The sequence below is a fragment of the Natator depressus genome, chromosome 6 (assembly GCF_965152275.1).
Source record: "Natator depressus isolate rNatDep1 chromosome 6, rNatDep2.hap1, whole genome shotgun sequence".
Lineage (NCBI taxonomy): Eukaryota > Metazoa > Chordata > Testudines > Cheloniidae > Natator > Natator depressus.
The window spans coordinates 59,955,770-59,979,762 of record NC_134239.1 but is presented as its reverse complement, the minus strand read 5'-3'; the positions used below and the strand labels follow the sequence as shown (position 1 = coordinate 59,979,762).

Below are 23,993 nucleotides of genomic sequence, written 5' to 3'. Positions count from 1 at the left end.
TTGTTGAATTTCATTTTGGTGGCTGTAGCCCAGTTCTCCAATTTATCAAGATCCCTCTGAGTTTTAGCTATCCTCCTACATATTGACCACACCCCCTAGCTTTGTCATCTGCAAACTCTATTAGTATGTTCTCTATACCCTCTTCCCCTTCCCCATGTGATGGAGCCAGCTTCCTGCTGTGTCTAGTCTATTGTGAGTGGTTATAAATGTCCTAATGCAGGTGGGGGTATCCCTGCCTCCTAACCAAATCTATCTGGTCTGCCCTGCTCTGCACAGCTCCCCAGAAGTGGCCAGCATGTCCCTACAGCTCATAGAGAGAGAGAAGGCCTGGGGGCCTCTGTGTGCTGCCCCTGCCGATGAGCACCAGCTCTGCAGCTCCCATTGGCCAGGAACCACAGCCAATGGGAGCTGCAGGGGCAGTGCCTGGAGCCAGCTGCACTGGCCACTGCAGAAGTCAGAGGTCAGGGAATCTGTGACAGACACACAGCCTTAATTATTGCCAGAGTTCTGAGATTTCTTCAGCTAATTCTTTCAGTACTCTCAGGTGAATAGCATTTGGCCCCACTGATTTGAATTCATTCAAATTGGTCAGAATATATGACATGATGTTTACTTATCCTGATCTGCATCCCTTCCCCTTGACTGTCTATGGTAACTTCTCTAGTCATCCAGTCACATGTTTTTTGTGAGAAGACTGAAGCAAAGAAGGCATTGAGCAGCTCTCCTTTCCTATCATTAACACTTTTTTTTAAATGAGTCATCAGCATGGATGCATGTCCTCTGGAATGGTGGTTGAAGCATGAAGGGACATATGAATCTTTAGTGCATCTGGCATGTAAATATCTTGCGATGCTGGCTACAACAGTGCCATGTGAACCTGTTCTCACTTTCAGGTGACAATGTAAAGAAGTGGGCAGCATTATTTTCTGCAAATGTAAACAAATTTGTCCGAGAGACTGGCTGAGCAAGAAATAGGACTGAGTGGACTTGTAGGCTCTAAAGTTTTACATTGTTGTTTTTGAATGCAGTTATTTTTTGTGCATAATTCTACATTTGTAAGTTCAACATTCATGATAGAGACTGCACTACAGTACTTGTATTTTTCAATTCACCTAATACTACTTTTGTTTCTTACAGTGCAGATATTTGTAATAAATATAAAGTGAGCACTGTGCAGTTTGCATTTTGTGGTATAACTGAAATCAACAAACTTGAAAATGTAGAAAACATCCAAATATATTTAAATAAATGGTATTCTATTGTTTAATTGCACAATTTTTTTAATCACTTGACAGCCCTAATTCTATCCAATCATGATCAGTTCCCAATCACCTTCACATTTGCAACTAATTCAGCCCTGTTGGTCAAAACCAGATCCAAAATGGATGACCCCCTAGTTGTTTCCTCACTTTCTGAATCCGAAAGCTGTCCCCTATGCATGCTAAGAATTTGCAGGATGTACAGTAACTCCTTGCTTAATACAAATAATAAATACAGTAACTCCTCACTTAATGTTGTAGTTATGTTCCTGAAAAATGCTACTTTAAGCAAAACAATGTTAAGCGAATCCAATTTCCCCAAAAGAATTAATGTAAAGGGGGGGAGGTTTAGGTTCCAGGGAAATTTTTTTCACCAGATAAGACTATATTTTACACACACACACACACACAGTTTTAAACAATTTAATGTACACAGCAATGATTGTGAAGCTTGGTTGAAGGGGTGGAGTCAGAGGGTGGGATATTTCCCAGGGAATGCCTTACTGCTAAATGATGAACTAGCACTTGGCTGAGCCCTCAAGGATTAACACAGTGTTAATGTAGCCTCACACTCCACAAGGCAGCACGAATGGAGGGACGAGACACAGCATGACAGAGAGACAGACTCACAATGTGTGAGAGAGAGAGATGCGCATTGCCCCTTTAAGTACACTGACCCCACTCTAAGTACACTGCCTTTTAAAGTAGATCAGCAAATTGAGGCAGCAGCTGCTGCTAGCAACCTCCCTCCATTGTGAGCCCTGTCATGTCTGTCCCCACCTGCTCTGTGGAGATGGGGGCAGGAGTAGGGGGAGGGGACACCCTGACATCAGCACCCCTCTTTTCCCCTTCCCCTGCACAGCAAGCAGGAGGCTCCCAAGAGCAGGGCCAGATTAACCTTTTGTGGGCCCCCATGGAGGTAACTGAGCATGGTGCAGGGATGTCAGTCCTCAGAGAGAGGGGCCAGCATGCTGGGACCCCTCAGGACCCACTTGCCTGGAGGGGCCCAGGCAAGCTCCCTTCACTGTCAGACACACACACCTGGTGGAGACTGACCAGGCTTCTGCACCAGTCCCAGGCAGCTCATCTCTGGGGAGATAGGGGGGGCCCTCAGGTGGTGGGGAGCAGAGATGAGCCAGAGGTGCACCAGGGGGCAGAGAGGAGCCCTCAGCCTGAGGAGCAAGAGATGGGTGGTGGGGAGACAGCAGGCTAGCACGGTCTCAGGATGCAGTGCAAGCGGAGCAGGCCGTAGCCCCTTCTGAACATGGGCCTGGCTCCATGGAGCCACTGGCACCATTGTAAACCCAGCACTGCCCAGGAGCAGCTCCAAGGCAGGAGCAGCACAGGGTATTAGGGGAAGGGACAGCTGAACTGCCCAGCAATTGATAGCCTGCTGGGCGGCTGCCACAGAGGGAATTTATGGAAGCTGATAGGGGGGTTGCTGGTCCACCCTGGTTCAAAGCCCCCACAGGCTGCTCTTTCTGCAAGCAGTGGACAAAGCAGGCTGCTGCCAAACAACATTATAAGGGAGCATTGCGTAACTTTAAGGGAGCATGTTCCCTAATTGATCAGCCTCAAAACAACATTAATCGGGACGATGTTAAGTGAGGAGTTACTGTATTAAGCTTTCACCACAATTTCAACAGTGGGATTCCCCACCGTATGCAGGGCTGATTGCACAAGCCGCAGCTGTCAGCAGCTGCTCTTAGCCCTGGATAGTCGACAGCAGAAAAGTAATAGACCTTATTACTGCAAATAATTATAATTATCCATTATTTTCTGCAATTTCCGCCCCTCCCATGGCTTATCCACAAGTTTGTCCAAAAATTGTGGCTATCATCCTGAAGTTCAAGTAGGGTCTTAAAGATACAGCAATAGATCCCTAGGCATTCTCAGTGAATGATGATACCTCAGCCCAGTCTTGTCTTATTTCACTGAACAAAGTTTATGGAACTGATCCCTCAGGACTCCACAAGGAAATGGGATCAGGGTTGATGAGTAATTTCCCATCACTCCCAAAAGGAATAACTGGAGTTGTTAAAATAATTCCATCCACACGAGAGTTAGTAACCACAATATGATTAAATTTAACATTGCCAAAGGATGCTGAAGAATTTACCAAAAACTTACCATAGTGCCACTCACTTTTAGAAAGTGAGATTTAAAAAATAGAAACTTGAACCAAGTAAGTCAAACAGGCCCTAAAGCCAAAATGAAGAAATTAAAATCCTTAGACTAAGTGGCCACTCAAGTGGCCAAGTTCAAGAGCTTATTCCAGCCACTCAGCCTCTGAAAATGGAAATCCAACCCAAATAAAGTCAATAGAAAGGAACAAACTACCATAAGTAACATGGAAATGAGGACTAATATATCTGCTGGGCCATCAGGGAATGATGGGAACAACTGCAGGGCCTAAGGTGACTGCAGAGAAACTAGATTTCTCCACATTAGTCTTCACCAAGGAAGGAACCCTTGGATCTACCCTTTCCAAGTAATAAAAATGAGGCACACTCAAAGACTGAGGCGTCAAAAATGAACTAGAATAAAACATCAACAGACTAGAAGGCAGAGTGGGATTAATGCACTAGGCCTAGGTGTGATGTTATTGACATGAACTGTGACCATATAGATCATTGTTGCAGCCAAGGTCCTGTAGTGGCTCCAAATCTTGTACAAAGGAGGTCAAGTAAGGTGTCTATGAAAAGGTTATGATTTGCTGGTTATGATTATGCTATCTGTATGCATGTATCATTTTTGTATTTAAAGTTAAGTATTGGCTCTATACTATCTGTATTTCAAACTTGTGCTATACTTCTGGGTGACACCCCAGACAGTTTGGCATCAGCACTGCCTAGCCTGCTTGATGGCCCATTAAGGACCATCAGCTATACAACTGACCCATTGAGAGATGGCAGATACACCTTATGATTCAGCAAGGCACGCAGGGACATGCCAATGGAGAGAACTCGGAGGTTTTCAAGCCATGTGCTGGGCAGTTTGTGTTTGAAACAAAGGAAGAACAGGCCGCATGGCAAGAGACTATAAACGGCAGCTGCATCTCCTCCATCTTGTCTTCAATCTTGCTTCTGACATCTGGAGGAACTGTGCTTGAAACTGAAGCTCTGAAAAAGGACTAAACAACCCATCCAGGCTGGGATGTTTGTACTACAGAAACTTGACTGATTTAAATCAGCAGTAATCCCAACAAGCCTGAACTAAGAACTTTGCAACTGTTGTATGTATTTGATTCCATTTAACCAATTTTAACTCTCATCTATATTTTTTTTTTTTTATGAATAAACCTTTAGATTTTAGATTCTAAAGGATTGGCAACAGCGGGACTTGTGGGTAACATCTGACTTGCATATTGACCTGGGTCTGGGACTTGGTCCTGTGGGATCGGGAGAACCTTTTTTCTTTTACTGGGGTATTGGTTTTCATAACCATTCATCCCCATAAGGAGCGGTGCTGGTGGTGATATTGGAAAACTGGACTGTCTAAGGGAATTGCTTGTAAGAATTCTAGTTAGCCAGTGGGGTAAAACCGAAGTCCTCTCTGTTTTGCGGGTTTGGAGTGCAAAGGACCCCCAGCCTTGGGCTGTGACTGCCCTGCTCTAAGCAATTTGTCCTGAATTGATCCTCTCAGTAGTGTCCCACCAAAGGCTGCTTTGTTACAGTGGTGTAGTTCCCAGCTTGTGGAGTTACATTACAAGATCAGAATCTCAGCTTTCATTTAAAAAGTTTCAAGCCCTCATGGTTTCAAGCGAAAGCTTGATAACATGCACTGAATGCAGCTCATGTCCACCTGAATGTTCAAACAGCCGGAAAAAATAACTCCAAGAGGTATGAACTAGAGTTCGAGTGTGTCTACAAAATACTAGATAAAGAGAGTGCCAGCTGATGTAACTGACCTCCTCTTTCAAATCACCCTTTGTCAAAGTCCCTCACAAAACATTGTAACGGAAACTGACACATGCGGCGAAAGGCAAAGTTTTTATGTCATGGCTCAAACTGGCTAAGATACAGAAAACAAAGAATAGGAATAAATAGGTCCTAACAAAGCTAGACAAACACCCAATGGCAGATGACGTGCATTGTTGACAAATCCAAGTTGGAAATAATTATCTGAACTACTTATACACACTGCTGGATTCACTGTGAACAGGTCCATGAAGACCTTTGCTCAGTGTGCAACAGTAAAAAATAAACAAATGTTTGGATGCATAAGGAATGGAATAGAAAGTAATGCTGAAATTATTATAATAGCTTTTTTATAAATCAATGGCACACCCTCACCTAGAATACTAGAATTCCATTCTAGTTCTATACAAACGTGATCATGTTGGTATAAATAGGGGGTACCACTGCAGGCAGGTTGGAGTGAAGTGATGAGGGTTTTTTTTTTTTGCACTTAGCACCAAATGCAAAAATAGTGGTCATTCTAACTGCATTTGGCAGTGAGTTCCATTGTTTCAATCCAGCTCAGATGAAGGTTAGTCTTCCACAAGCACAAGTTTCATGCTATTTGACAAGGTTTTTGTTCTAGTTGAACATATCTGGTGTGGGGAGGTTGTGGTCATGGAGGGACAGAGAGAATCCCTCAGGTAACGAGGACTAATCCCATTCAGACAAGATTGGGGGAGTGGGGGAGATGAATTTTTTCTAATTTAAATTAAATACAGGTTAATTTTTTAAAAATAAACCTGTAATTTAAAATTAAATGTAAAATTGACAACCTATGGGAAGGCATAAATGTATTATCTACTAAATTCCTTTAAACTAAATACAAAGCAGTAACTTGAGACCATTACTCCTTGTTCTGCCAGAACAAGGAGTAATGGTCTCAAGTTGCAGTGGGGGAGATTTAGGTTGGATATTAGGAAAAACTTTTTCACTAGGAGGGTGGTGAAACACTGGAATGCGTTACCTACAGAGGTGGTGGAATCTCCTTCCTTAGACGTTTTTAAGGTCAGGCTTGACAAAGCCCTGGCTGGGATGATTTAATTGGGGATCGGTCCTGCTTTGAGCAGGGGGTTGGACTAGATGACCTCCTGAGGTCCCTTCCAACCCTGATATTCTATGATTCTATGATTATATGAAAGCAGTACATATTTGCTACCAAGTTTTAAAGAAAGTCAGATTACTGATTTGGTGGTAAGAACCCAGAACCAGAGTTTGTTGAATGCTAAACCAGCTTTTGACAGCAATAACGACTTTTGCAAATATAAAGAGAATATTTTCTTCACTTCAATTTATTCTGTTCAATGACCAGTTAAAATTCAAAATTTAAGAAATCAATTGGCAGTTGAAAAAGTAGGAAAGTTTGTTTTTCTCTTCCAATCTATGAATAAAAACTAGGTGTGAGAGGACGAAATCTACTAGTTCTAAAATCTTGAAGGACTTCGTGACCAGTAATAATAATTTCAATTCCCTAACTACAGATTTAATACTTCCTTTGTTTAATTAGTTTTTAAATGCAGAACATGTTTCGATAAACTTTGATACTTTTCCTTATTTCCAGCATACTTAAGGTCATTAAATTTAGTAAACTAAATTTAAAATGAGTTTTTTTGTGTACCTGTAATTGAATTTGAATTTCCATCCAAATAGAGCTTGACACAAATCACAAGTAAAAAATTAATAATCACCTAGTAAATAAGAAATGCATCTTGCACCATTTTTAAAAAAAATTAAAAATGTAAAAATTAAGAATATGAATAAATGTAACTTATTTTTATAATATATGTTTACATAGCTTATAGCAGTAGTTCTCAACCAGGGGGCCCCATGAGCAGGTTTCGGGGGTCCGCCAAGCAGGACCAGAGTTAGACTTGCGGGGCCCAGGGCAGAAAGCCAAAGCCCCACTGCATGGGGCTGAACCTGGGGCCCTGAGCCCCACCACCTCGGGCTGAAGCATAAGCCTGAGCAACCGGGGCATGGGGCCCTGGGCAATTGCCCTGCTTGCTACCCCTTAATGCCAACCCTGGCTTTTATATGCAGAAAACCAGTTGTTGTGGCACAGGTGGGCAGAGGAGTTTTTATAGCATGTGGGGGGTGGGGGAAGAGGCTCAGAAAGAAAAAGGTTGAGAACCCCTGGCTTACAGTGTATCCCTTGGGTTAGCAAGGAGAAGCACCAAATTTAATGTAAAGGCTATATTTAGTTGCAAATCAACTTCTTTGGGATAAATACAACATACAACTGCAAAACATGGTTAAAATCTATAATTTAAATCAAGGTTTCCTGCTTGCTGATATAAATCATAACCAAAATTGATTTAAATCAATCAACCATGCACATAGGGCTTTGAAAATCAGAACATCAGAACTCAGTTTTATTGGAGTGCCAGTGCAGAGAGTGCATACCGGGGTGATCTGTTCCTGGCAACCTGTATTGCTGAGCAGAATCGCTGCTACATTCTGAATTGGCTAGAGATTTTTCAGAGCATACATCTTTATTGGTAGATATAAAGGATTGCAGTACTTAAGCCCCATGGACCACTGTCTCCAGAGCTGAGTCCTACAGGATTAGGCATAATCTTCTGGCCATAAGCAAATAAAGTGGTGTGTTGGAGGGCACGTTAGAAAGTTTTCCTAATTTCATTCCGTTACTCCTAATTCTAGCCGAAGGTTTGAAATGAGCCACTTGGGAAACAGGACTAAATAGTGGGCTGCAATTGCCAGGGAAGGAAATATATGAAGGGCAGTGAGGAAGCTACAGAAGAAGGGCAAGAGTTGAAGTCCTCAATATTGCTTTTAGGGGGTAAGTTTAAGGACCATCTTATTCAGAACCCTTCAGGAGCAGGACCTGCTAACTTTTTTAGTCTGGTCATCATGTACATGGATAGGATTATAGAAAACATCATAAAATCCATCTCTGACAGGATGCTGATGATGACCTGTTTACAAAGACTCTCATTGAAATCTGCAAGCACTATAGTTTGCCCCTGGTAAACTAGCAGGAGCCCTCATGGATGAGTCAAATCAAAATCCCCAGAACCAACAGTCTTGGGGAGCACTCCAAGAGCATAAAGGGAAATTCTTACTGAAGGGTGAACTTCCACATATGGGCCTCAGCAACAGGCACAAGTTAAGGGCAGATACTCCTGGGATACAAAATCAGGGGATGGACAGCTGAAGCCTGACTTTTCAGAAATGATTAGCACTCTCAGCTCCTATTGGCTTCAACTGGAGTTAATGATGCTCAGCATTTCTGAAATACCCAGCCTTTAGAGTATTTGAAGCCACAGAGTAACAATGACAGTTCTGTAGTACTTTGCACCTCACATGGGTTTCCTAATGTCTCAAACTGAACCACGAGCTACTGCATAACGTTCACTTCACCACCATCACTGTATAGCCATCCTAGCGTCACCTCTCCTACAGCTCCCAACCTGGGTCAATACAACGCAGAATGTTCAGACATACTAGCCCTACCAAGGCCATGCTAACTGTATCTCCCAGCGAGGTCTCCATGAGACACACACGCATTGTGCGGCACAGCAGCCTCACACTCCAACAACCTAGCACCAGTTTCAGATAATAAGGCAGACCATTACCTTATGTTCCCTAGTCCTGTCCTCTCCCCCATGCCCTCCCCACTGCCCTCCTCCCCCTTACCTGGATAATCAAGCCCCAGAGAAGATGCTGTGAACAGTTCACTGGCAGGTAAGTAATATGGATTTCCAAGCAGTCACAGCAGCATACATTAGATTTCTGAATCTCCAACTCTGAATCACCATAGATGCCCTCTGTGCAGTGACCATTAACAACAATGCATGCCCTAAACCCCCCTTCTCAAACAGAGTAAGGCAGCTGAAAGCAGCCATATAACCTAGAAAGAGCTGAGGAAAAAAGCCCCTCTCATTATTCCCTGGGGACAGTGGAGACAGGTGACCCTGTCTCCTACATTTCCCCAATATGGGGCTGGAAGGGGCTAGGAAATCATTAAAGTTCGGCATCCAAGTTTCCTCTACAATCTTTGGGGCTAATACCTGAACTGAACTGCGACTGCATATTAAGTGGGAACTGAGGTCCCAGCAGCGCATTGCCAAGTTCCTGTTCCCAACCATCTATACCTCACCTAAACCCTGTACCTGAGTCCAGAAGCCTGCACGGCAAAGGGCGGGACAGCATGGGACAGAGGGGAGAAAGGAAAAACCTATCTGCTGCACCAGCTGAGCTTCAGCTCACCTGCTTTGGCAAAGTCATCCCGATTATAGCTCAGGTCCTTCAGAAAGGTGATGCTTTCAGTCTCTGGATTGTAGCGCCGGGATGTCTCCAACAGCATCACCTAAAACACACAGAGCCGGGGGGGGGAAGAGGGGGGCACTCAGAGCTTGACTGTGAATCCAGCAAAAATGTTACAGAAGCTACAGCTTGTCCTGGAGCATCAATGTAGAAAAGTCACCACCATCCTGTAGCCCTCTAAATTATAGAGTAAATCCTGCCCCATCCTCAGCAGTGCCTTCTGCAGAGATAGGCTGCACCTGGAGCAGCTGGGAGCTCTCCCCAGCCAGCACTCTTGCCCCATTCCCTACTGTATCCCATGCTTGGAGAGGATGGCACTGGAAAAGTGTTTCCATATCTGAGGTTCCTTCCATCTCTCCTTCCCAGGGCGACTGCTCAAACCTGGCCCAGTATAAGCCAAAGGAGAAAAAATCCAATCCATCCACCAGAGAACCATACTTCTGGTATGGTGTCAATGGTGATGTGGCTGGATTCTTACCTCTATGGTGGATGTCTTCAGCAGAGCAATCTGATCTTCCCTGGTGAGCTCCAGGAAGCCAGGCAGCTGTTTGGCAAAGTCCACAATCTCTTGCACAGAGATGATAGCAAGCTCAGTGAAATGAGCAAAACGCTGCTGCCGTGCCTCACGGTTATGAGGGTCTGGAGCTTGAGGCCATGGCTGGGAGACAAGAGACACAAAGGGCGAGAGGGGATAGTGAAAGAAAGGAATAAAGAAAAACAATCCCCCAACCCTCTACCTTGACACCCCCACATACAATTAGCGCATGTCCCCCATCCCTGTGACACCCCTAAACTTAGCAATTAACCCCCCAATCCCTCACACTTCCCCACCCTTAGCACATGTTCCCTGCCCCATGCCACTCCTCCGTAAACGTAGTCCATGGCCCCCAGGTCGTGCCCCCTACACTCAGAGCAGAGCCCTCCTGTGCTGCGCCCCTACACTTAGCACATGACCCCGGCCTCCCCTTTCCCTGTATATTTGGGAGTCTGCCCTTTGAGCCTGTACCGTCACTTTGAGCCTGTCTGTGAATGAGCGCTGGTTACACTGCTGCTGAGCTGCCACAAGCTTTTCTATCATGCCCAACTGCTCAGGTGTCAGTTTATAGGGGGTGTTGGGCGGAGATGGGGGGTTCGGGCGCACAACCACTGTCCGAGCCTGATCATCCTCCTGTTTCTTGAGCTTCTTCAGCCGGATCTGCTCTTCAGACAAAACACCTAAAAGGGGGAGACAGAAGAGGCTGCAGTGAGAGAGCAAGCAGTGATGCCAGAAGCAAGGGGCACACAGTGGACTCAACTGCCAGATACAGGGAAACACAGTGGACACACCTGGGGCAAAGATGACAGCTGCCTTTCTGTGCCAGAATGCACTCCTGAATGCACCCAGAATTCACACCCCACACGCAACTTTGTACAAAATATGCCTTGTAAGGTATCCTTTGAAAACTAATAACTTGCTTCTCAATATCCTCATGGTGAAATGTAGGTAGCAAAATTATATGTAAAGTCATGATTTCCCCCAAATGATGTTGGTGGCATATGTCCAAACCCACATAGGCCAGATTAGGTAGAACTGGTCAAGCAGGTCTTAAAGAAATGTGTGTTTACCTCAGTTTACATAAAAGGTGTAAACAGGATCCACAGACAGCAAGAGGGGGAAGACAGGAGACAAGGAAAATCTGCATTTCAGCAAAACAGAGGTGAGAAGTAACAATATGCAACCTCTTTCACCCCCAGACACCATGTTGTCGCCTTTCCTGTTTGAATGAATGTTAACTATGGATAACCCTCAGGAAAATGCACTTCAAACGGTAACTAAACTATAAAAGTGAGAGGCAAAAACACCCAAGTTATTTCCCCCTGTCCATCTCTCTTTTCCGTCTAAGAAGACAAAGGAAACAGCCTATGGACTTTGGGACCAGCTCTTGGCCTGAGGGTTTGATCAGCAACATACTGAAAACATGTGGTAAGGGACTTCACCTCGAATCAAGTCTCATTTGTTAAGTTTAGAAAGTGTTTTATCTTTATTTTTCTTGTAACCATTTTTTACTTCAATGCTTCATTACTTGTACTCACTTAAAATCTCTCTTTGTAGTTGAATGAACTTGTTTTATTCTTTAATTAAAACTAATCCAGAGTAGTGAATTGTTTGGGTAACTCCATTTAAGGGAGCAGATGTTGATCCCCTTACAGAGGCAATGGACCTAATATATCTGGACTATCCAGGAGAGGGTCGGTCAGTACAGAACACACGCTTTTGGGGGAAAATCTGTGACTGGGAATGTGTTGGGGTCACCCTACAAGTATTAACAAAGGCTGCTGGAAGCCAGAGTGCAGCTGATGTTTGCTGACAGACTACTGGAGTCGGAGCTGCTAGACCAGGGCTATGGCTACACACAGACACTCAGGATATGACCTGCATGCTGTTTGTGAGGAGCCCAATTTGGAAGCTACAGCACCAAAGCATTGTGAGGCACCCCAGGTTGCAGGGCAAGTGATGACACAGATCCTCACTGGTCTGGACTGCACCCTAAAATATCATATATGAAATCATAGGACTGGAAGGGACTTCGAGAGGTCATCTAGTCCAGTCCCCTATACTCAAGGCAGGACTAAGTATTATCTAGACCATCCCTGACAGGTTTTTGGAGATTTTTAAGAGCAGGTTAGACAATGACAGAGATTCCACAACTTCCCTAGGCAATTTATTCCAGTGTTTAACCACCCTGACAGGAAACTTTTTCCTAATGTCTAATCTAAACCACCCTTGCTGCAATTTAAGCCCATTGCTTCTTGTCCTATCCTAACAAGAACAATTTTCTCCCTCCTCCTTATACCCTTTTATGTACTTGAAAACTGTTATGTCCCCTCTCAGTCTTCTCTTTGCCAGATTAAACAAACTCAATTTTTTCAGTCCTCCCTCATAGGTCATGTTTTCTAGACCTTTAATCATTTTTGTTGCTCTTCTCTGAACTTTCTCCAATTTATCCACATCTTCCCTGAAATGTGGCATCCAGAACTGGACACAATACTCCATCTGAGGCCTAATCAGCATGGAATAGAATAGAAGAATTACTTCTTGTCTTCCTTATAACACTCCTGCTGATACATCCCAGAATGATGTTTGCTTTTTTTTTTTTTTTTTTTGCAACAATGTTACTCTGTTGACTCATATTTTGCTTCTGATCCACTATGACCATATAAGAAAAACACCCAAAAATCAGGACTGTCCCTATAAAATCGGGACATCTGGTCACCCTACCCTTTATGTCTCTAGCTAGTTTATTCTAATTTTGTCCTTATATACGTGTGGTATTTGTTTATATTCATCCTTTGTAATTTGACCTAGTTTTTGAGTTTCAGATCACTGAAGATCTCCTAGTTAAGCCAAGGTGATCTCTTGCCATACTTCCATCTTTCCTACGCAGTGGGATAGTTTGCTCTTGTGCCCTTAATAATGTCTCTTTGAAAAACTGTCAACTCTCTTGACCCTTAGACTTCCTTTCCATGGGATCTTACTTACCAACTCCCTAAGTTTGCTAATAGGTATATTTTCATGTATGTGATACAGGTTGTAGGCGATGGTAGAAAACATCCATTTGTATCTGTTCCCAGTTTTGGTTTGTTCCACTGCCTATTTCTTATAGTTCTGTCCTGCCAAAGGATCCATGCATTCATCATGAAGGACAGGGCCTATGCCTTGCTATACCTTTGCACAATCCATGCAGATGCCATGGCAGGGGCTCACCAGCTTCCCCATGAGCTACTGTCCAATATATTCTGGAATCCATTACTACAAGCACTGTCCTATTTGGGTGGCTGTGCGTTCGGGGATGGGGGAGGGGGAGGCTGGATTTTATTATTGCTTTTTCTTGTTTTGATTTTGCTTTATAAGTAGTTTGTATCTGTGTTTCCCTAAAGAATCCAGAGACAGGAGTGGAATGGGCCCAAGTTTGGCAGGACAGTGCAGATGATGGGAGGAGATGCAGCCTAGTTATCTCCCACAACACAACAAGTAAGTGTTGAACCACTAGGAATCCATCTGGGATTTACTTGCAGAATGTGAGTGAGATGTGGGGACAGGAGTAGTTTTGCTGTGTCCCTTCTCCTGCTCTCAGGAGTATGAGTGATGGTGTTGAGGCAGAATCCAAATGGCTACACCAATCCCCAGTGCAGTATATACATTGATTTAGAGCATGGCTCTGTGTGCTATGGCTCACTGTGTATCCTTTTTCACTGCTCTGGGCTTTGGGGTGTGGGGAAGGGGGAAACCAGACAAGCTGAGTACCAACTGAGTTTCGCTTGAGCCTACATGTCCTACAAGGTGGCTTGACATATGACAGAGCTAGTTCTCTGAGCTGTCACTGAAAGGTGGGCAGGAGCACTGAGGGACTGTAGCAGGTAGACTGAGCTCCCGGTCTACACTAGCACTGCAACAGAGCAGAGCAACCCAGTGTAGGAAGTAAAATTGAGTGCCAAAACTGGGCATGTGTAAGTGCAGTTGCAACGGTGTGGCAATATTTGTGCACTTGTTACAACTTGTGTGTGTGGATGCAAGGTGTGTGACAAGCATGGCAAGTGCTTGCAATAATGCTGACTATGCAGACAGCATAATGACACTTCACACACTCAGAATCACAAGGCAGTCAGCTTGCCAAGAACTTCATTGGTGTGTGGGCAGCTGTGCCTCTGAAGGTTATTTTTTAAATTGTTTCAGCGTAAACAGTCCCCTTTCCCAGCCACGTAGATATCAGGCAGCATGGCCACTATATGCACCGGCAGCATCAATATCTCCACTAACAGCCTCACCGCTCTGGCATAGTCCACAATGACTCTACGTCCCCACAAGTGCTTCTGCACCCACGCTGCTCCTGCATGCCCCCCTCCCTGACACCCACGCTGCTCCAACATGCCTCCCTCCCCTGCACTCACACTGCTCCCGCATGCCTGCCTCCTGGCACTTGCGCAGCCGGCACTCCTGGCACTTGCGGCGCATGTACATGTCCATCTCACACTTGCCACCATTCTTGCAGACATACTGGGCACCCTTGATGACGCTGCGGCGGAAGAAGCCCTTACAGCCCTCGCAACTCAGCACATTGTAGTGGAAGCCTGAGGCCTTGTCCCCACATACACTGCACACTTCATTCCCCAGCATCTTGGGGGCTGGACCCTTCTTCCGCTTCAGGGGTAGATGTTCTACAGAGATGGAAAAAGAGGAAGGATAAGATAAGTGGAGGCTGTGAATAGGCCAAGACATCCAGTTCCCTAGAAAAGCCAGTGCCCTAGCGCAAATCCACTCCCACCCATGGCAGCACAGGTACATCCTGGGGATTAGAGTCAGTTTCAGCCCAGATCTCTCCCACTATCCATCTGGATGAGAACTCCTTCTCTTACCTAGAGCTATTAGAAATGTCAACTGCTGCCCAAACCTGAGCACAACACTGCTCCCATTTTTATCCCAAATTTCAGACTTTGGGGGGATCGGAATGGGGAGAGGCAGCCCCTGCTGCTTCCAGCCCCAAGAGTTAGACGTGTTCAAACTAGATACCCTTTTTCACTTTCACCTCTCTGTAAGTCTGACAAGGTGGGAGTGACCTTCAGTGGCATATGAAAGAGCTGCAAAGAGGAGAAGTCCAAATCTAAAGCCAAATCCCAGACTGCAGAGAAAATCTATTTTTTAAAAATTTGTCTCCAGTGCTCTCACTTCCACTCAGCACCCTCTCCCCCGCCCCCCGAGGCAACAATGGGCAACGCTATATAAAGGTGTTTGCAGAGCAAGACTTCAGCACCGCATTACCTCAATGGCACTCAAATCCCATGGAGAGGATATTGAAATATGGCTCAGCAGCCCAAGAGTCACAGGAAAAGAGGGGCTGAAATGAGGGTGTTACAGAAAACGCAGACTAAAGCAGACAACACCCATGAAGGGAAGCCTTGGAGAACCAGCCAAGAGGGCAAATACTGAGGAAGTGGGGGCCACATGGCACTAATTCAACTCATCCTTGGATTCCTGAAGTGTTCTCTTCTTCTACCTCCTGCGTATACCTCCCCATGCAAGAACACTTGCATCCACTCCTAAATCCCAAGATCTCCCATGACTGACAGAAGTCCATCTTTTTTATTCCCTGTGGGCTCAGCCACTAGACAGAGGACAACATCACATGCACATATACACACAAAGCCAGTACATTACAGCACATCTGTTGTCACCATTTACATCCTGGAGAACCCCATCCTTCCCCCCACCAACTGACAACTCTTCTTCTATTTCCTTATCCCATCAAGTGCCCTGCATGTAATGGATCAAACCCTAGGATTTTGCTAAGCAGGCATTATGTATGTGATTCAGTGAGCACACCGCCTTCACAGTGTGTGGATGTCACAAGGACTGCCTTACCTGCATGCTCGGGGGGGATCTCCGAGCCATGGAAGAGTGAAAAACCTTCCTCCTCCATTTCAAATACACTTGCCACTCTTTTCCCATGATCCTGTGCAGCAAGCTGTGTGGGACCCATGGGGTACACTGGCAAGACTCACTATCATTTCATCTCTGTAGCATGGTTACTGCTGTGTGTAAGGCTGCAGAAGTCTTCAAGGCTGTTAGGTTCTCTCTGCTGTTTAAAAACTGACTGGAGATGCCTGTGGAGAAAAACAGACGCATAAGAGGAGAGAATTTAATTGCAGGGGCTACCAATCCAGCTATACTTTGAGGCCTTGCTCCATCATTCAACAAAGAGACGATCAGCCTTGTTATTTATGTTTATTTCCTTAAAACCCTATGTGAATGTGATGAAAGTTACAAGATTTAGCAGATCCTGGAGAACGAATCCTCTGTTTATCCCCAGAATATCTACCACTGCAAGACAAGCTTTCTTTATCACACACATCACCACTGAACCTCAGCCCTGACCTGCAGGGATATCCCCAAGTCTGAGAGAGGGATATTCCAATCTCCACATCCTTTGTCCTGTGTTGAACCTGCCAGTAAGGTGCTGCTAATCAGTGCCAGCAATGATGGATTTTGTGATGTGCCTTGAGGAGCTCACATTATAAAGAATGTAAGGTCTTTACAATTAAACCACAAGAAAATCTTCATTGTGATACTAACAGCTGCCCTGTGCTGTGCTCAGGATCAATGTCATTTAAAGCAATGGCTCTCAACCTTTTGTACCCCTTTCAGGAGTCTGATTTGTCTTGCGTACCCCAAGTTTCACCTCACTTAAAAAACTACTTGCTTACAAAATCAGACATAAAAATACAAAAAAGTGTCACAGCCCACTATGACTGAAAAAGTGTTTACTTTCTAATTTTTACCATATCATTATATAGTAAATCAATTGGAATATAAATATTGTTCTTACATTTCAGTATATAGAGCAATAGAAACAAGTCATCATCTGTATGAAATTTTAGTTTGTACTGACTTCACTAGTAGTTCTTAGGTAGCCTGTTGTAAAACTAGACAAGTTGATGTGCCCCCTGGAAGACCTCTGCATACCCCTAGGGGTACAAGTACCCTGGCTGAGAACCACTGATTTAGAGCACAGGTACAAACTATAGCAGGAGATAAAACTCCTACATCAGATCTATGGAAAAGGACTATAATCCTTCTTCAGGCAAATGCATTCACCGTCAAAGATGCCATCTGAAGGGCTCCCCTCTCAGACACTTGGGAAACACAAAGTCCACATCCATTGTTTAAGTCCACTGCAGGAGCAGAACATCAGTCTACAGCCATATTGAGAAAAAGACCTAGTCAAATTCCTCAAAGGCTCTCATCTATACAAAGAGTTAGACCAGTTTAACTAGACTAAGTTTAAATCAGTCTAGTTAAACCAGTGCAAACTCCTAATGTAGACCTACCTAAACTGGTTTAATATTCATTTATCAGTTTAGCTTAATTCAGCAATTTACCAATGCAAGCTTAAGGATTACAGCAGTTTTAAGTCCATCTATATTAAGGGTTTGTACCAATTTGACTGGACAGATTTAAAATCTATCTAATATTTAGTTCAACTAATGCAGCTTTTCAAGTATAGACAATCCAAAGACTACTGCAATGTCCCCAGTGGAACCAACAAGCATAAATTGAGACATATGGTTGAGTCTGCTGGACCCCTGCCTGGTTCCATTATATTCTGCCAGATAACAGATACAGGAGGTTTAATGCCCACAGGCCATATTAAAACATGATCTTGTAGACAACGCCTTAGCCTTGATAGGGACAATAGAAGGAGTAGAGAGTCCCTCTCCCTTTGGTGCACATATTCATTAATCCCTGAGCGACTGGAGAAATAGATACTCCAGCAGAAATACAATGGCAACAAAAGGGAAACCCATGAACTGGCAGAAAGAATAAAAAATCCCCACATGCAGGATAGTGAGCTAATGTATCTGGGTTTGGGGAAATGCAAGAAGGCTCCCGGTGCCTTTATGCCCAAAGGCACAAAGTGGATAGTTACAGCTGGCTTGAAAACCACTCCCATGTAAATGCTGTAGTGAACAGAATGAGGATGGGGATGGGATCTGGAGATGAATAAACCCCACACCCACTGTTTGTTCTTACTCCCACATTTGCTCTGCATTGGCACAGCTGTGAGCAGCATGTCCAGGCATGTTTGGGTGTGACAGGCAGAGAGCTGAGTATACTTGCCCTGAGGATCGATTCTGCTGAGCACACCATTGTTCATGAATTTAAAATTATGGGGAAGATTCATTCAAAAAAATATTAATTATTTTAAAGAATTACCCTATAGACCACAGCAGCTCTGTGAATATTACTAGAGGAAGGGGCCAGTTCTGCAACTGAAGAACTGAATGACTGCTTGGGCTCCTGTTACTTTCGATGATTAAGCATTCCAGTGCAGCCAGCTTATGTATGCTAGGAAATAGGGAAGAAGACCAGACACCCAGAACCAAAGAGGAGGACAGGGATATCTGCCTGGTGAAATTTCCAAAGTGACATGTCTTCAATGTGCAAACAGGGCCAACACATGTAACAAGAGTGGAACTAGCTGTTGGCTGGGTATTTCGAGCCCAAAAAGGAGTTTCTGACAGAAGAGACACGACGCTCCCTGTCTATGCATGAGTAGTCTGCAGTTATCCATAGGAAGGGGGAGCAGAGGATGCCTAACTTTCCCAGTATAGGGAGGCCGGGGACAGCTGGGAGCAGAGATACTCCAGAGAAGCCTTCCCCAAAGCACTGCATTTTCCTTTTACATGAATTCAGTCGCAGCTTCAAGCTGATGGTGTTTGACCTAAATGCAAGCCATAACATCTGTGTAGTGGGTGGGGAGACTGAGTCAGCAGGACCTTCCAGGGCAGCTAGGGTGGCTATAGCAGAGCAGCCCTGGCAGTGGACCATAAGAGGTGACAGGGAGAGGGGAAGCCTGTGGAACAGAGTAATGGGGGCTGATTTTCATTTCCAATTTTTTTAAAGTATCTTTTCTAATTCCCCTCTCTCTCTCATTAGGCTGGAATCTCTGTGTGCTCACCCTGAACACAAATAAATTATTGTTTTCATGCTATGAAACCAACTCAAGCGTCCCCATTCCATGCACTAACAGTAGGTCAGAGTCAGAGAAATGGCTACTTGCCTCCCACCTTAACACAGGTCTAGGCAAATCCTACCAAAAGCTGGACTTCTACTCACCCTACAAGTCCCCAGGAGATGCCTCACAGGAGGCAACATAAAGATTTAGGGCTAAGTTTCCAAAGGGTTGAGGTTCCACCTCCCTTTTGTACCAGCAATCGGGTAGTTAAGAATTGTAAGTGACCAGATTTGCACCTAAAATTCAATTACAGATGTAAAACAGTGATGCTAATTGAACCTGCAAAAGGAAAACTTAATCTTCCTGATACAGCCTGCTGTGCTGCCCCACCTGTTGGTCCCAATTCCTGGTGCCAGTTCTGAAAACCAGAGCTGGCAAAATGATAAAACAGGGCAACCTCTCACTCCCAAATGCAGCATCTGGAACAGAGAACTCCGCTGAGTGCAGTCTCCAAGGAGGAAGTCAATCTAGGTGAAAGGCTGGGGGAAGCAGCTCTCCCACAAACTGTCATTCATGTCTCAGATCAAGGCGCCAAGCACTTCCGAGATGTGCTGGCACCAGCTTCTTCCCCCTCTCTTCCCCCCCACCCCTCCTGGAGACAGCTGAACAACTCAGAGACCGAAAGTCCCAAGTTCAGCACTTTGGTAACCCTTGTGTTTCAAACTGTAGGCAAAGTACCCATAAACTATCATGATACAAGCCACAGCATTCAGCCTTGTCCCCTGCAGTGAGTGCTCCCACCCTCATACCCACAGAACCCCTGCAGCCAGCATTCCCACTCCCACGGCAAGGGCTCCACTCCTGTCCCACACAGAAATTCTCTATACAGCCAGGGCTCTTATCTGTTCCTCCACAGGGACTAACCCCCACAGCCTGAGCTCCCACCCTATCCCACAGGCAACAGTCCCATTCCAATTCCCAAGAGAACTTCCCCTCCATTCATTCTGGAAATCTTCCATCTGATCAGTAATCAACAGTCACAGCTGCCTGGGATATGTCTAAATTCTGTCTCCTAGCTACAAAGGATACAAGTAAAGGAGATGACCTTGCGTAGAGTGCAGTTTGTGCACAATAAACCAAGTAGCCCAGAAGTAGTCACAATGACTTCTACCCTGCTAGGTATGACTGCCTTTCTCTCACCCCCAATCCCACTAACTCCCTTGGCCTTCCTGGAAGGGCCAATGCATTCTGGGAGAAGCCCTGAGCCTCAGGCGCCACAAGCCTTCCTCAGAAAATACAAATCAGCTTTTTACATACAGTCCCTGTTCCAGGCATGTGTTCCCCTAAAGAGAGCCTAGGAAAAGTGTGCTGTAGACCACAGAAGGAATGAGAGACAAGAGCCAGCAAGAGTTGGAACAGCCTCTTCCTCCCCCAGTAACAGATGCTCAGAGGACATGCTGAAGCCTTTTAGGAAGTTTGTGAAAATCTGTGGGGTGGTACAAAACATGGGATGCTGACCAGAACACGATGTCACTGCAGCATTAGCCAGCCACCTGCTGAAAGAATGGGTGTGCATGTGTGTGACAGAGGGATTGCGCCTGTATGCCTGGGGCATATACGTGAAACCATACAAATGACTGTTAGCATAAATATGCCTGTATGCTTCTCACCTGTGTGCACTCGCGCGTGGACACTCTCTGTCAGAGAAACTGTACTTGTGTGTGCGTCCATGTGTTAATGTGACTGTGCTCACAAGCACATCTCCCCATATGTGTCAGTGGAATTACGCCTTTATGCGTACTCCTGTATAACAGCACAGGAGCCTTTGTGAATATGACCAAGTGAACAAGTGCATTTGATAGACAGTCCTAGGTTTCAAATGTAGATACTTAAGACATGTGCCCAAATTTTGTATTTAGGCTCCTAAATGGGTTCAAACTTGTAAAATACACATTTGGGCATCAAAGAGCCAATTTGATCCTCCCTTTGAAAGCTGGGCCCACAGTATCCCACAAAAAGTTTTCTGAAATCTTAATTTACAATGGCTCAGCTATGACACGGTCATGTTTGCAGAAAACTGGCTTCAGGTCCAAATGGCTGAGATAAAAAACAAAGCATTGGGTTGGGGTCTGGATCTAGTAGAGTCCCACAGAGTAAGTGTTACAGCACTATGTAGGAGCTTGCACTGTGATAGGACAGCATAAAAACATACACAGACAGACCCATTCTCTTCCATCAGAAGAGTGGATGGTATCTAGGGACCTGGTGCTCTAATGAGCACCTTCTCTTTTATACTATCTAGCAGATTTTCACAAACTTTCTAAAAGGCCTTAGTACTTCCTCTGAGCAGGTCTCTGGAAGCAAGAGGTTCTTTCCAGCTCTCACTGGCTTGCTTGTTCCTCCTCGTCTCTACAGCACTCTTTTCTCAGGCTCTGCTGGTGAAACCAGTGTTAAGATTGGTCTGATTTAATATCATCAGCAAGTATCTGTTAAGAAGGTAAAGAGTATGTTAATGACAGGCATAGGTCATGCTAAACTGGAAGGAATTGCTAGCACCCTGTCAGGACAGAGAAATAACCCAAAGGGACCTAGAGAAATTAGACACACAGGCAGAAAATAAAGTGAGACTCAGCCTGGGGAAACACAGCTAGTACTTCAGGGGAAAAAAAACTCAAAACCAAGATCCATGATGGGAGGGAAAAACCTGGGAAGCAGTGATGCCTAATGATAGTGGACTGCACACTAGATAGGTGCTCGCAATGCAACAGGATAGCATAAAAGGCAACTCAGTTTTGCAGTGTCTAAACATTCATGGAGCAGGGGGATAGCCCCTCTCTGTACAGTTCTGGGAAAACAGAGATCAGCTCTGGGTCCACGCCTAAGGTCCTGGAGCAAACAGAGAATAGTGTCTCCCTATACAGCTTTCAGGAGACTCCATCTGAAATAATGTAGCAGTTTTGACATCTCAGTACCAGAAAGATGTCCACAAACTAGAGGGAGTACAACAGAGAAAAGCAACAGGAGACTGAAACAACTAAATATAACTTGTCTTATGGAGGACTGGAGGGGGGCAGGGAGATATAACAGTGTACAAGTACCTGAGGAATGTAAATACCAAGGAAAGGGGACTTACTTAGGGTGGAAGATAGGATGAGTGAGATGAAACTAAGAAGGGGAAATTTAAGCTGAATATCAGGGAGAAAAAACATCTTAATGGTAAGATCTACTAGACTATGGAGTAATCACTCAAGGAAAGTGGAGAAGCCTCATTACTTAGGACACTGAAAAACAGACTCGCTAAAGCCCTGGAACTTTCCCTCTAGGGACTAATCCTACAGAGAGATAGTAGGTGTGAACTAGATGAACACATGGAATTCATTCCTGCCTTTAATGTTGATGATGCAAAAAACTGCCCACGGCTTCCCAACAGCCTGGTACAGATGCAACCTCTCCCCCAGCCTCTGTCAAATGCAGCAGCCTATCCTGGATCACAAAGCAAAGCACGGGAAGAATAGGACGGTCAAAGGGAGAGTCAGGTTATTCCTCTGAACTTCCACAAACTGGTCTGGCCACTGCATTTTGCCCCGACTGAAGAGAAGTCCCAAGATATTTACCAATACCTCTCTACTGAGTTGGTGTGAGTGAGACGCCCCTGGCATGTTTCTTATATGATTATACAGGGGCAATGAGAACAGGCTTCAAACAATTTAATTTTATCCCAGGCAGGAAGAAATACAGAACTGAAGTAACAGAGATGGGACTGTCTCTTTGTTATGTTTGCACAGGGCCTAAAACAAACGGGCCGGGACCTCTAGACACTACCACAATACAAATAATAAATACATTAACTCCTCACTTAACGTTGTAGTTATGTTCCTGAAAATTGTGACTAAGCGAAACAATGTTAAGCAAATTCAATTTCCCCATAAGAATTAATGTAAATGGGGGGGAGGGCGTTAGGTTCCAGGGAAATTTTTTTTCCACCAGACAAAAGACTATATTATATATACACACACACACGCAGTATAAGTTTAAACAAACAATTTAATACTGGTACACAGGGCTGATGATTGTGAAGCTTGGTTCAGGGGGCTGAGTCAGAGAGATGGATATTTCCCAGGGCATGCCTTACTGCTAAATGATGAACTAGCAATCAGCTGAGCTCTCAAGGGTTAACCCACTGTTGTTAACGTAGCCTCACAGTCTACAAGGCAGCACAAATGGAGGGAGGGGAGACAGCATGGCAGACAGAGACAGAGAGAGAGATGCGCATTGCCCTTTTAAGTATGCTGACCGCACTAAGTACACTGCCTTTTTAAGTAGATCAGCAAGTTGAGACAGAAGCTGCTGCCAGGAAGCTTCCTCCATCCTGAGCCCTGTCGTGTCCCTTCTTCCCCCCCCGCACCCCCGCTCTATGGAGATATGGGGTAAGTGGGCTGCAGGAGCAGGAGCACACCCTGACATTAGCCCCGCTCTTCCCCCCACACACACACGCAGCAAGCAGGAGGCTCCAGAGAGCAGCTCCAAGGCAGAGGGCAGGAGCAGCACACGGCAGTGGGGAGAGGGATAGCTGAACTGCTGGCAATTGATAGCCTACTGCCGCACAGGGAACTTAGGGGAACGGGGAGCTGATGGGGGGCTGCCGGTCCACCCTGGTTCCAAGCCCCCATCGGCTAGCTGCAACGGGCTGCTAACAACGTTATAAGGGAGCATTCCGCAACTTTAAACAAGCATGTTCCCTAACTGATCAGCAATGTAACAATGAAACAATGTTAACCTGGACGACTTTAAGTGAGGAGTTAATGTATAATAATCCAGGCCAGGCCAGGATCACACCTGGGGACTTTTCTCTACTCTACTTCAGTGCACAGCCTCACTTCTGGCAGCTCCTGCGCTTCTAGCCTTGCAGGTGTCCCACTGACCATAATATCTCACATTGTCCTAAATCCTTCAGTGAACAGGGGATTGTTCCCTTCCAGGAGAGACCATGGGCAACT

The 23,993-nt window shown here is 45.0% G+C and overlaps 1 protein-coding gene across 10 annotated transcripts in view; it reads right to left on the bottom strand.

The window, feature by feature from the left end:
- NR1H3 (nuclear receptor subfamily 1 group H member 3) overlaps positions 1 to 23,993 on the bottom strand; it is a 59,062-nt gene that overhangs the window by 8,655 nt on the left and 26,414 nt on the right. For all 10 annotated transcript variants that reach the window (XM_074955409.1, XM_074955411.1, XM_074955415.1 and 7 more), the window contains 5 exons: positions 15,903 to 16,144; positions 14,435 to 14,701; positions 10,512 to 10,720; positions 9,984 to 10,163; positions 9,449 to 9,548 (listed from right to left, as the gene is read on the bottom strand). In XM_074955409.1, the coding sequence (XP_074811510.1) occupies positions 9,449 to 9,548; positions 9,984 to 10,163; positions 10,512 to 10,720; positions 14,435 to 14,701; positions 15,903 to 16,020 (874 nt within the window). In that variant the 5' untranslated portion in view covers positions 16,021 to 16,144. The remainder of the gene's footprint in view (positions 1 to 9,448; positions 9,549 to 9,983; positions 10,164 to 10,511; positions 10,721 to 14,434; positions 14,702 to 15,902; positions 16,145 to 23,993) is intronic.